Source organism: Syngnathoides biaculeatus, chromosome 9, assembly GCF_019802595.1.
Source record: "Syngnathoides biaculeatus isolate LvHL_M chromosome 9, ASM1980259v1, whole genome shotgun sequence".
Taxonomy (NCBI): Eukaryota; Metazoa; Chordata; class Actinopteri; order Syngnathiformes; family Syngnathidae; genus Syngnathoides; species Syngnathoides biaculeatus.
The window spans coordinates 897556-910000 of record NC_084648.1 but is presented as its reverse complement, the minus strand read 5'-3'; the positions used below and the strand labels follow the sequence as shown (position 1 = coordinate 910000).

The window sequence follows — 12445 nt, the reverse complement described above, 5'->3', positions numbered from 1 at the left end:
CAGGCAAAGGCTACAAGAAGATTGCCACTCAACTGCAGCTGCCCATATCCACTGTGAGGAATAATTAAGAAGTTCAAAACAACTGGAACAGTGGTAAACAAGCCTGGACGATGACCCAAGTTTATTTTGCCACCACGCACAGTGAGGAGGATGGTAAGAGAAATCAAAAGATCTCCAAAGCTCATTGTTACAGAATTACAACAAATGGTAGCATCCTGGGGTCACAAAGTCTCCAAATCAACCATCAGGTGCTGTCTACACGCGAACAAGCCTTTTGGGAGGCATGCACGGAGAAAACCTTTCCTCACTCACAATCATAAACGCTAACGTCTGGAGTTCACCAAACGGTATTGGGGCTTCAACTGGGACCGTGTGCTTTGGTCAGATGAGACCAAGATTGAGCTTTTTGGCAACAAACACTCTAAGTGAGTCTGGCGTGCCACAAAAGATGCGCATGCTGAAAACCACCTCATACCCACTGTGAAGTATGGGGGTGGGTCAGTGATGCTGTGGGGCTGTTTCCCTTCCAAAGGCCCTGGGAACCTTGTTAGGGTGCATGGCATCATGAATGCTTTGAAATACCAGGACATTTTAAATCAAAATCTGTTGCCCGAAAGCTGAAGATGGGTCGTCACTGGGTCTTTCAGCAAGACGATGACCTTAAACATATGGCCACATCTACACAGAAATAGTTCAGCAGACACAAAATCAAGCTCCTCCCATGGCCATCTCAGTCCCCAGACCTCAACCCCATTGAAAACCTGTGGGGTGAGCTGAAGAGGAGAGTACAGAGGAGAGGACCCAGGTCTCTGGATGATTTAGAGAGGTTCTGCAAAGAGGAATGGCTGAAGATCCCTCTTTCTGTCTTTTCCCATCTTTTGAAATATTATAGGAGAGGATTAGGTGCTGTTTTGTTGGCAAAAGGGGGTTGTACAAAGCATTAACACCAGGGGTGTTAATAATTGTCACACACATTATTTGATGTTGAATAATTATTTCTTTATGTGGGATTTTTCCCCATTGAATAAATGCACTTGTATTGAAGGTTGGATTTTTCTCTTTTTTTCCATTAAGGTCCCATATTATTTAGAAAAAAAAATTAGAAGCTAAAAAACACATCTTAACCAGGGGTGCCAATAATTATGGAGGGCACTGTATACATATATTCATATACAAAAATAAATGTACAATTAAACAGCGTACAGTGCATAAAATATTAAAGTGGAAATACTCAAATGCATGAAAAAAAAAAGTCTTTAATCCGGATTTGAAAACACTCACACTTGGGGCTGACATCACTTCTGTTGGTAACTTATTCTATTTGTGCGCAGCATAATAGTGAAATGCTGCTACACCATCTTTGTGTTGGACTCTGTGCTCCACTATTTGACCTGAGTCAGTCGATCTAAGAACCCTACTAGGTTTGTATTCTGGAAGCATTTCTTTCATGCATTTAGGATGTCGTCAATTTTGTGATTTATTAACAAGTAGCAGAACTTTAAAATCTCTTATAAAGCTGACTGGAAGCCAGTTTCATAACTTACGGTACGCCTCATCTTTTTTTTCTTTGAGTGAATTTTGTCAAAAGCGTTTCCATAATTACTTGTTCTGACGCGATCTGCGTTCAACCCTTCTGGGCCTTCCTACATCGACTGCCACAACAAGCTACGGCAACCCGACTAGGACAAACTGTCTCTGCCTCATTTGTATCGCCTGGAGAGACAGAAATGACAAGTGCAGTCTGTCGTTATGAGGGCTCTCCAAGCCATATGCAACCATCAAAAGAGCCAGATATGGCTCGGGAGGCGTGGGTTCTCAACCCCTGTTCTATAGATTGGAGGCATCTACACATGCCCGAACCCAAGTGCATTTTAGACAATGACCATGTTTGCAGCTCTTTGTTCGACCAAGTTTTGTTATACATTTTAATCTCATAGCTGCTACATAAAAACCCCACATTTTATCCGCATCATTAGATATGCCAGAGAATTCAGAGCACCTGAAAAAAGTTGCATCTTATCGTCCAAAAAATACGGTAGTATCCACCTGAGTTATGGTGGTACTTGGAAAGCAAAGTGTATATTTAGGTTTTACTTGGTTAAAAAAAAAAAGACAACCACAGTTTTACAGTATTCCATATCATGTAATATGGTGTTTGTATGTATGTGCTTGTATTTTTGTTGTTGTTTAGATGGACCTAATCCTCTGCCCAACATGCCAAATCAAATTATGAACCGCATGCAGGTGTCACAAGGTATGTCTTGAATTTTGGACATAGAGCTGATATTATAATTGCATTCATAATTCGTAAGTCAATTAAACTTTTGTCATTCAAAACCATAAACAGTTTTTTACACTTCTTCAGGGTGCCAATTGCTCAGTATTGTCTGTTTTGTATTCTACAGGAATCAACCAATACAATCATATGGCTCTGCCCAACTCTCAGATTTCTCAGACGACGATCGGGGCTCGTGCTGCCTCTCCAATGAACCACCCACAACAAATGAGCATGAGCTCTGTACCGGCGGTGAGGAGGCTTTAGAAAGTTCATACCTTTTGGATTTTAAGATGCCTAAGCCAGTATTGAACTGTAGTAGTTCGTAGTGATTTTAATGTAACGTCAATGCATGGCTGTATCTTCAGATCAGGTGCACTTGATCATTTAAACCAAGGGAGTTTAATTATAATCTTGTTTGGAAAAGAAGATCAATAGCGTTATTGCAGATTTGACCAATCTCACCCAACTTTTCAGATATTCTGGTGTACTCTGTCATGGTTGCTTCCTGCATTGCGACAACTTTTTTTAAAAATTGGAAACACTGCAGTACATACAATTGTCCAATGAAGAAATTACCAAAAAAAGCACAAGAAGTGAAAAACAGTATTCAACCAGTGCTTGCTAAAGTGGAGTTTAGCTGTTAAAATAAACCTTATTGTGGTGGAATATGAGTTATCAACGCTTTTATCATTTCAAAATGCACCCGTGTCATTTTGTTGTGTTCAGGTTAGTTGCATGCACTAAAACAATGTATGGGTTTTAAATATATTTTACTTGACTTATTTTCATTCCCAAAGGAAATCTCCAATAACGTAGCTTTTATTGAAGGGTGTGGGATACAGTATTATGCACATATCCATGTGTAGTGTTTCGCCTTCTGCCATTGTGGCTATCTGTTATTTTTTGCCCACTGTCTTTGTGATGACAATGAGGTTTACCTTAAAAAAAAAAAAAATCTTATCAGCGTTTTAAGTGTCGTCTCTTGTTGTCTAGGTGGGAATGTCACCCTCTCGGATGCCTCAAACCCAGGGTATGATAGCCAGTCACAATAGTGGCAACATGGTGGGCCAGACAGCAAACCAGGGACAGTTTATGGCTCAGACTCAGTTTCCTCCAGGATCTACTGCTGTCTCTGCAACAGGGGCAATGAATGTCACATTAGCACCTGGGATGGGTCAGCCACCAGCACAGGCTGCTGTAACTCAGGTGAGACCAAACGAGTGTTGTCCACTAGCATTGAAAATTCAAAGTTCCAATCACCTCATCAAAAGGTTGCAGTATATACTATGGTACCTCTAATGAAAAATTCAAATTATGAAATGCCTCCTCGGAAAAATATTGTCTGGAGTTGCGAAAGAAATTCAGGATACGAAAAGGAAAAAAATAGGCTCTGGATTCCCCAAATTTCGCTGAATGTAAATATCCGGTATCTTGATTTGTTTGGTGTGATAGAGTGGCTCTTCCATTAGCTATCACCGTAGCCTCTTCGTGGTATCCCATTGGCTTGAAGGGACGTCAATCTATATCCATGATGCTTTTTGATTCCCTTAGACACTCGACTGTCACCGAATCACGCTAGGGCTGTCACAAGTTAATGCACATTGGAAAAGTACGACTTTTTCATTTGTGTTTTTTGCAAGTTTATTCATTGTTCTTCACCGTGAGGCCCCGTAGCTCAGTGGTTAGAGCACTGGTTTGGTAAATCAGGGGTTGTGGGTTCGTATCCCACTGGGGCCTCCACTCCCTGAGAAGGGTTGCGTCAGGAAGGGCATCCGGCATAAAAATTGTGCCAATCATATATGTGCATTCATCTGAGATGACACGCTGTGGTGACCCCCAAAGAGACAAGCCAAAAGGAAAAAAAAATATTCATTTTTCTTCACTATGGGCCCCAAGAAACTTTAGTGTAATTAAGTTGTGTGCATGTGTACATCCGTACATGTTTTCTCTCGGCTGTCAAAGTTTGTCTCGTCCTCCATCCCCCACGATGCCTTTTGCATGTTACTCAACCTTCTCTTCTCATAGTCACCCAACGCCAAAGCTAAATGAACATAATTTGAAAAAATATTTACATTCTGTACTTTGTTTACTTTTGGTGGGGTGGAGGGTTTTCAAAGAGATTACGCTATTTGCATGTTAAATGCACTTGTACTGTAAAAATTCATGTTACAAAACGACTTCCACAACGAATTAATTTCGTAAGTAGAGGTACCATTGTATTAGGTTGTACAAACGATTTAACATTGAATACACTGACCATTTTTATGATACACAGGGTTGAACAACTTTGTTTTTTTTTTTTTTTTTAGTTGAGCAAAATATGGTGACAGTCAAGTTCATGTCTTTTTGTTGATTTTTTTTTTTTTTTTTTTAATTTTATTTTTTTTAAATTAATATTGTTTCAGTTAATGAAACTGCTGTTTGCATCTTGACTTACCCCACCGTCCGCTTTACTCCTTCTATGTCATACAGGTGCACACAAACTCACTGATTCTTCCCAACTACACTTGACCCAAACATACACACCAAATCAGAATCAGGCTCCATTCAAGTGCTTACAGAAAGTTGAAATGATTCTGAATCTAACCCTAATGAACATAACAGCGCTTCAGACAGTCGCTGCAGTACTCTGATTTAACAAAGAAAATAATACAGGACGGGGGAATGCTTTGTGTATTTACTGAAAATGGTCAGCTCATCCACATTATTCACACAGAACAACAAACAAAGCAACATTACAAACGAGCAGGAACACATCTGCCCAATTTGACCTAAAATACATTTACTTACCTAAGGATTCCGCCTTTCCAGGATTTAGCATGTTTGTCATCCAGCATTATCAGGTGCTTTTTTTGGATGGCTGTGCATAGAGCTTGTGCTATTTTCATATTTGAGGGTTGTTGTGTTTACTAGTGTCATTTTGTTTGTACAATAGTAATACAAAGTTGAGGCACTGCTGCTAGTTTCCTGGGAGGAGCCTGCCCCCTGCTCACCGGCTTTCAATGTTAATGCAAACTTCAAAAACACATGACTGACAATTAACTGTATGCTCTAACCATCAGCCCAGAGTACTAAAGTTGTGTTGAATAATCAATCAATTGGCTCATCCCCTAATTTACACTCCATCCTTGACATACTGGATTTGGCACAAACAAGCAAAATCACACATATTTACTTCCACTGAACACTTTTTTTCAACTAATGCTTCAAGTGTCATTGCACGCAGTTCTGCACTCCACATAGAGATTTTGCCAGTGAAATTGGCGTGCCTGCAGTTGTCTCCTGATATTTTTCACGTCATGTTAAGAAGTGTAAAACTTTGCTTTTTTTTGCATGATATCCACTTCATTTGGTTACAGTCACATTGCGCATCCAATTCCGGCTTCTATAAATCCAAAATTAATATCCAATGCTGCTTTTGTTCTGTGTTGACACTGAATTAGTGTTGGTTTTCAAATATTGCATAAATGTTATAGTTGGGATCAAGATTTGTTCTTTAACTCATCGGACTACTCACTAATTCACTAGTTTTGTTTCTATTCCAAGGTGTTTGCCAAGCTAAAACTTGGTGCAGGTGTTGGGTGTGTTGTTTGTGTGGTTGATCTGCTAACTTTGTTTGTCTGCTTATTGTGCGTGCCTGTCCGCCTTCCTTTTATGTGTCTCTTTTCTAGCAGCAGCAGCAGAACGCTAACCTCCCCATGAATGCCCTTGGTCCCTCACTGGGCCCTCAGCTAGCCTCTTCCCAAACCCCTTTGCACTCAACTCCCCCGCCTTCTGCCTCCTCCGTGTCCATGGCTGGTGCGGGCACTAACATGCCCCTCCCCCAATCCTCCAGCCGTAGTGCTACTCCCACCCTGTCTGGCCTTGCGTTAGGCCAAGGTGCCACCCCACCCTGCCCTACTCAGCCCCAAATGCAACTGGAGATCCTGTCATCAGCACAGGCACAGCCCCTACCTCAGCCCTTGCCTCAGCCCCCTACCACACCGGTGAGACTGACCTCCTATGCATGCCTCCATTCTGACCCTGGCAACCTATCATCTTCACCTCGCTCTCTGATAGCTGCATTTCACCAGTCTTTGTAGCATCTATGACACCTGCATTGTTGTTTTTAGGAAAGTCGTGACATTCATATTGGAGTCCTTCATCTATGCTGTACATTTACCTCCGCATGCACCCAGCCCTAGTGCATCTATTGTATGTGCATTACAGCTTTAGTTTTCTTTCTTTGCCTTACAGCTTTCTCAACCAGGGGCCAGTCTGGATAACCATGTGCCAACACCAGCCTCAGCTTCAAGTGCTGACCTGCACTCACAGCATGTCGCAGCCGACTTGCCTGTCAAGGAGGTCGAAACAGAGGCACACCATGAAAAGCAAGAGTTTGAGGCCGCTGGCGGCAAAAGTGAACCCAAAATGGAGGTGGGATTGAATCTACTGGTATATGCGCTCCAGTATCAGGCTGTTTATTGATTCTTTAGGCTTTTTTTTACCTTCGAGTATTTTGCATTCAAAATAGTGAATTTTCAAAGCAATTTCCTTGACTTTGTGTTTGTCTTATGTAGACTGACGAAAACTCAAGTTCCTCACTGATCAAGAAGGAAGACCCTCAGGAAAAACAGGAGCCAATGGAATTAGAGGACAAAAAGATGGATCTGAAGACTGAGCCAAAGGAAGAGGAAGTGGAAGGAACCAACGGGACATCGTCTTTGCCCTCTCAGAAGAAAGGTTAGTCGGTGAAGCCAAGCCATAAATGACTAGGATGAAGCTTGTCACTTAGTAACAACAAAAAAAAATCTCAATTATGAATTGAACACGACATTGAACGTTTGTGTACATCAATCAAATTTAATATTTTGTGCCACTCCATTTTGTGTGTTTTTTTTTCCTTCATTCTTGCATGTGATGCCACAAAGGTTATTCTTTCAAATTTCCTTCAGTGTTCAAGCCTGAGGAGTTACGGCAGGCTCTGATGCCGACTTTGGAATCCCTCTATAGACAAGATTCCGAGTCGTTGCCCTTCAGACAGCCAGTTGACCCTATGCTTCTGTGTATTCCGGTAGGTAGCACGCATGCAAAAAACTCATAGCTTTGAAAATGTGTTCTGGAATGTGAAAATGTGCACTAGAATTAAGTGTTTTAGGGATAGGCTGTCGTAAGTAAATAAATCATTTGTTAATCATTGAGTGCTGGCGATCATATCAATTTCTATCAACAAAGTTGCATAGTCACTACTTACTGAAGCAGTGGAGGGATAGTGAACTTAACATCAACCAACAGAATACATAGTCGTGAACATGACGAGGCTAAATTTGTCAAGTCTGACCTTTTTCCACATATACACCATGCAGATCACATATACCAGGGGATAAAAAAAAGAGAGAAAAACTTGCCAACCTCACTGTCGGAAATGAACACGTGGAAGCGGCAAAAAGAATCAAACAAAAAAATACCCCAAAACAGATAAACTTTAAAACAAAATAATCACAACAAAACAAAGTCCAGATCTCAGGAGAAACAAGAGGTGGGTATTAAGAGCCCCATAAATAACATTATTTTTTTATGTCCATTTGAACATAAAGCAGCTGAGTATTTAAGTATTGAACATGTCACCATTTTTCTCACAAAATATATTTTTCAATGTGTTATTGATGTGAAACTTTCATCAGATGTTGGAACAACCCTGGCAATCCATTGAAATAAAAAAATACAAATCAGAAATTATATTATGTGCGATAATTAGCGTTGGCCATTGAGAGCCGATTGGAACCAGGACTAATGTTCCGGTTCTTTAGGAAGCTTTCAAATTTAAAATGTCAATTCCCAGTTCTGATGCCTAGTCCTCCAACCGCAAAAAAGTCGCAAAAAGCAATGAAGAAAAAAAAAAAAAACTTGACATTGGGCTAAAACTTCACCATAGCAATCTTGCATCACAATGAATTAGTACAAAATTCACAAATGTTGTTTCACAGTATTAAAAGCATATCATTTTATCTCTAATTGGTTAAGTTAGTTTGGAAGGTTAGCTATCACGCTGTTACCAATGCAATGGTCATATTTTACAACAATTGATTTACGTTGGTCTTGAGACAGCTCTTTGGTTTTACCCATCATAAGATTTTGATGATTAGACCTTTTTGTAGGCCATCAATTAGGGCTGAACCAGCGCATATACATATCTACTCACACAGGCGGATTGCTGTGTGATTATCGCTAGGTTTTTGGTGTTGCGCCAACAGGTTGTCGTCCAGAATGGTCCTGTATTTGGCTCCAGTCATCTTCCATCAATTTTAACCATCTTCCCTGTCCCTGCTGAAGAAAAGCAGGCCAAAACCATGAGGCTGCCACCACCATGTTTGACAGTGGGGATGGTGTGTTCAGGGTGATGAGCTGTGTTGCTTTCATGCCAAACACATAGCTTTACATTGTGGCCAAAAAGTTCAATTTTGGTTTCATCTGACCAGAGCACTTTCTTCCACATGTTTGGTGTGTCTCCCAGGTTGCTTGTGGCCAACTTTAAATGAGACCTTTTATGGATATCTTTGAGAAATGGCTTTCTTCTTGCCACTCTTCCATAAAAGCCAGATTTGTGCAGCGTACAACTGATTGTTGTTCTGTGGACAGACGACTTCCCACTTCAGCTGTAGATCTCTGCAATTCATCCAGAGTGATCATGGGCCTCTTGGATGCAAATCTGATCAGTCTTCCCTTTGTTCGAGGTGAAAATTTAGAGGGACGGCCAGGTCTTGGTAGATTTGCAGTGGTCTGATACTTCTTCCATTTCAATATGATTGCTTACACAATGCTCCATAAGATGTTTTAAGCTTGGGAAATCTTTTTGTATCCAAATCCGGCTTTAAACATCTTCACAACAGTATCTCGGACCTGCCTGGTGTTTCTTAGTCTTCACATGCGTTCTGCACCCTAAACAGAACCCTGAGACTATCACAGAGCAGGTGCATTTATACGGAGACTTGATTACACACAGGTGGTTTCAATTTATCATCATCAGTCAACATTGGATCATTCAGAGATCCTCACTGAACTTCTGGAGCTGCACTGAAAGTAAAGGGGCTGACTAATATTGCCTGGCCCAGTTTTCAGTTTTTTTATTTGTTAAAAAATTATAAAATATCCAATAAATTTAGTTCCACTTCACAATTGTGTCCCACTTGTTGTTGATTCTTGACAAAAAAAAAATTATCTCACGTGTTTGTTTGAAGCCTGAAATGTGGCGAAAGGTTGAAAAGTTCAAGGGGGCCAAATACTTTCACAAGGCACTGCTTCTACTACTTGTTTTTTTCCCAACATCTGGTGGAATTTGCATGTCAGTAGCACATTTAGAAATACATTTACTGAGAAAAAAGGTGACAAATACGTATATCAGCTGCTGTATATCACCTTACTTTTTTATTAGTTTAAAACGTCTGAAAATAAAAATGTGCACAATAAAATCTATGTGCATGTGTAGGTCAAAACTCAAAAATGAGTTTTGTATGACTACTGAAAAAGCAGATTGCATGTTAACCTTTATATTTTTTACCTATTGGAAAGTGTGATGGTCATATACCTTTTTTATATCACACTTTAATTTGAACCTATTGCTAACAATGCAAATACATTTTTTGCGCCCTCCAGTGGCCACATGGTGAATAAATACTTGTATAGTGTACACACAAATGTGATTAAAAATTACCCTGATGTCATTTTTGCAGCTCTCAGCTGCATTGTCACTGTTAGTCTGAGAAACAAAATGTGTCCCTTTCTCTTTGTAGGACTACTTTGACATAGTTAAGAACCCAATAGATCTGTCCACAATAAAACGTAAACTGGACACAGGCCAGTACCAGGATCCCTGGCAATATGTTGATGATGTTTGGTTGATGTTCAACAATGCATGGCTCTACAACCGCAAGACATCTCGTGTGTACAAGTGTTGCTCCAAGCTGGCTGAGGTTTTTGAGGCCGACATTGACCCCGTAATGCAAAGCCTGGGCTACTGCTGTGGAAGGAAGGTACAGTGTAGAAAATTGTTTATTACTCTGACACATACTATGAATCTGAGACATTTACATGGCAGTGCTTAACATTATTGTATGCTAGTTGTTTTAAGTTGCTATTTTTTTTCTTTTCCTTTGGAGAATTTTTTACCTTTCTTCATATTTTTGGTGCAGTTTGAGTTTTCCCCCCAAACCCTCTGTTGTTATGGGAAACAGCTCTGCACCATCCCAACTGGAGGCACATACTACAGTTACCAGAACAGGTACTCTTCAGACAATTTCTGTGTTGTGACTAACTGCAAATCATTGGCATCAGGCTGAAACCGATGTCGAATTTGATCAAATTCCCATTTTTTCCCCCACACATCAATACAATTGGTCATTACTCAAGTGATTTTATTTTTACAAATTGATTTTTTTTTGTTGAGTCTTCGTCTGTTCAAACAATTATATGCGAGTATAAACATCATGGAATGTCCAGCTCATCAGATGGCTCAGGAAGGAGTCAGGCTTTGTGTCCCAGAGATGAATGTGTTTTTTTCCGAAATATGCAACTCAACCACAGAACAAAAGTTAAAGACCTTGTGAAGATGCTGGACGAAGCTGGTAAGAAATTGTCATTATCCACAGTGAAACGAGTCCTGTACCAACATGGGCTGAAAGGCCACTCACCGAGAATGAAGCCATTACTGCTAAAAAATTACAGTTTTCAAAAAGACACCAGGACAAAGATTTTAACTTCTGGGGACATGTCCTATGGTCTGATGAAACTAAAGTGTAGCTGTTTGGCCATCATGACCAATATTACATAGGGAGAGAAAAGGGGGAAGCATATAGACCTGAGAACACTATACCAACTGTGAAACATTGAGGTGGCAGCATCATGTTGTGTGGCTGTTTTTGTGCAGCAGGACCTGGAGGTCTTCATAAAATAGAAGCCATCATGAAGAACCAACATTACCGGGAGATATTAAGGCAACATCTCAAGATATCAGCCAGGAAGCTAAAAAAAAAAAAAAGTTGGGCACAAATGGGTCTTCCAAATGGACACTAAGCATACCGTCAAATTGGTTAAACAGGTGGCTTGTGGATAACAATGTCTTAGAGTGATCATTACAAAGCCCTGATCTGAATCTCATCAAAAAATTAGTGGACAGATCTGGAAAAGTGAGTACGAGCCAGGCAACCAACAAACCTAACTCAAGTTACACCAGTTCTGTCAGGAGGAATGGGCCACGATTCCATCCAAGTACTTTTAGAAGCTTGTGGAAGGTTACCCAAAACGTTTGACCCAAGTCATGCAGTTCAAAGGAAATGGTACTCAATACTAAGGAAATATATTTTTTGTGAACGTAAATTCTTGTCCTCGATGAAAATAATATAAAATTCTCTTGAGAAATTTTCTCTCATTATTTTGGCATTTAACAAAATTCAATAATTCTGTTGATCTTTGCGGACCTATAACAGGAGAGCTTTAGTCTGATTTCACTTCAGACAGTGAGACAAAAAATGAAATGTCTGTTTTTGTACAGTGTATGTAAACTTCTGGCTTCAACTGTGTGTAAACTGTGTGGTCAATGTGATGTGTTCATTCCTCCAGGTACCATTTTTGTGAGAAGTGTTTTAATGAAATTCAGGGAGAGAGTGTGACATTAGGAGATGATCCTGCACAGCCACAGACGTAAGTAAACGACTAATGATGAATGTACAGGTGCTTGCGCAGTGATATACAATATTGCAGTTTGTGCACCTTATAGACCTATGTGTTATTCATGTTGTGGAAAATGTCCTCTCCTTTTTGTTGAGCCTCACGTTAGTTGTAGAGTTGATTTCTTTTGAGGTATTATGATAATTGTACTCTCAAATAAGTTGGTCAAATTTTTCAGGCAGGCTTCAGTTGGCTCTGGGATAAAGCCATGATGGATAAAGAGTATAGCTTCAGTCACTTCACCAAGCATTTGTCTATTCCCAATCTTAGTGCCATTATGTTCTCACCCATTTTTTCCTCTCCCATTTCTTGTTTCTCCCATCAGGATGATATCAAAAGACCAGTTTGAGAAAAAGAAGAACGATGTACTGGAACCTGAACCGTAAGTAAACACAAATCCACAAACCCTTACTGAGAGAATGCTTTTTCTACTATTTTGCTTTGCTTCTTTAGCTTAGTTGACCC

At 40.2% G+C, this 12445-nt stretch overlaps 1 protein-coding gene across 3 annotated transcripts in view; it reads left to right on the top strand.

Annotated features, from left to right (window-relative positions):
* The window catches only part of crebbpa (CREB binding protein a), a 71505-nt gene that overhangs the window by 38090 nt on the left and 20970 nt on the right, over positions 1–12445 (top strand). Inside the window, exons 11-21 of one of the 3 annotated variants that reach the window (XM_061829267.1) lie at positions 2192–2254; positions 2406–2527; positions 3272–3484; positions 5953–6264; positions 6515–6694; positions 6838–7000; positions 7213–7331; positions 10048–10287; positions 10447–10535; positions 11873–11953; positions 12306–12362. In XM_061829267.1, the coding sequence (XP_061685251.1) occupies positions 2192–2254; positions 2406–2527; positions 3272–3484; positions 5953–6264; positions 6515–6694; positions 6838–7000; positions 7213–7331; positions 10048–10287; positions 10447–10535; positions 11873–11953; positions 12306–12362 (1639 nt within the window). Of the gene's footprint in view, positions 1–2191; positions 2255–2405; positions 2528–3271; positions 3485–5949; positions 6265–6514; positions 6695–6837; positions 7001–7212; positions 7332–10047; positions 10288–10446; positions 10536–11872; positions 11954–12305; positions 12363–12445 lie in introns of all 3 variants that reach the window. The other 2 variants (XM_061829266.1, XM_061829268.1) reach the window with 2 other exon arrangements.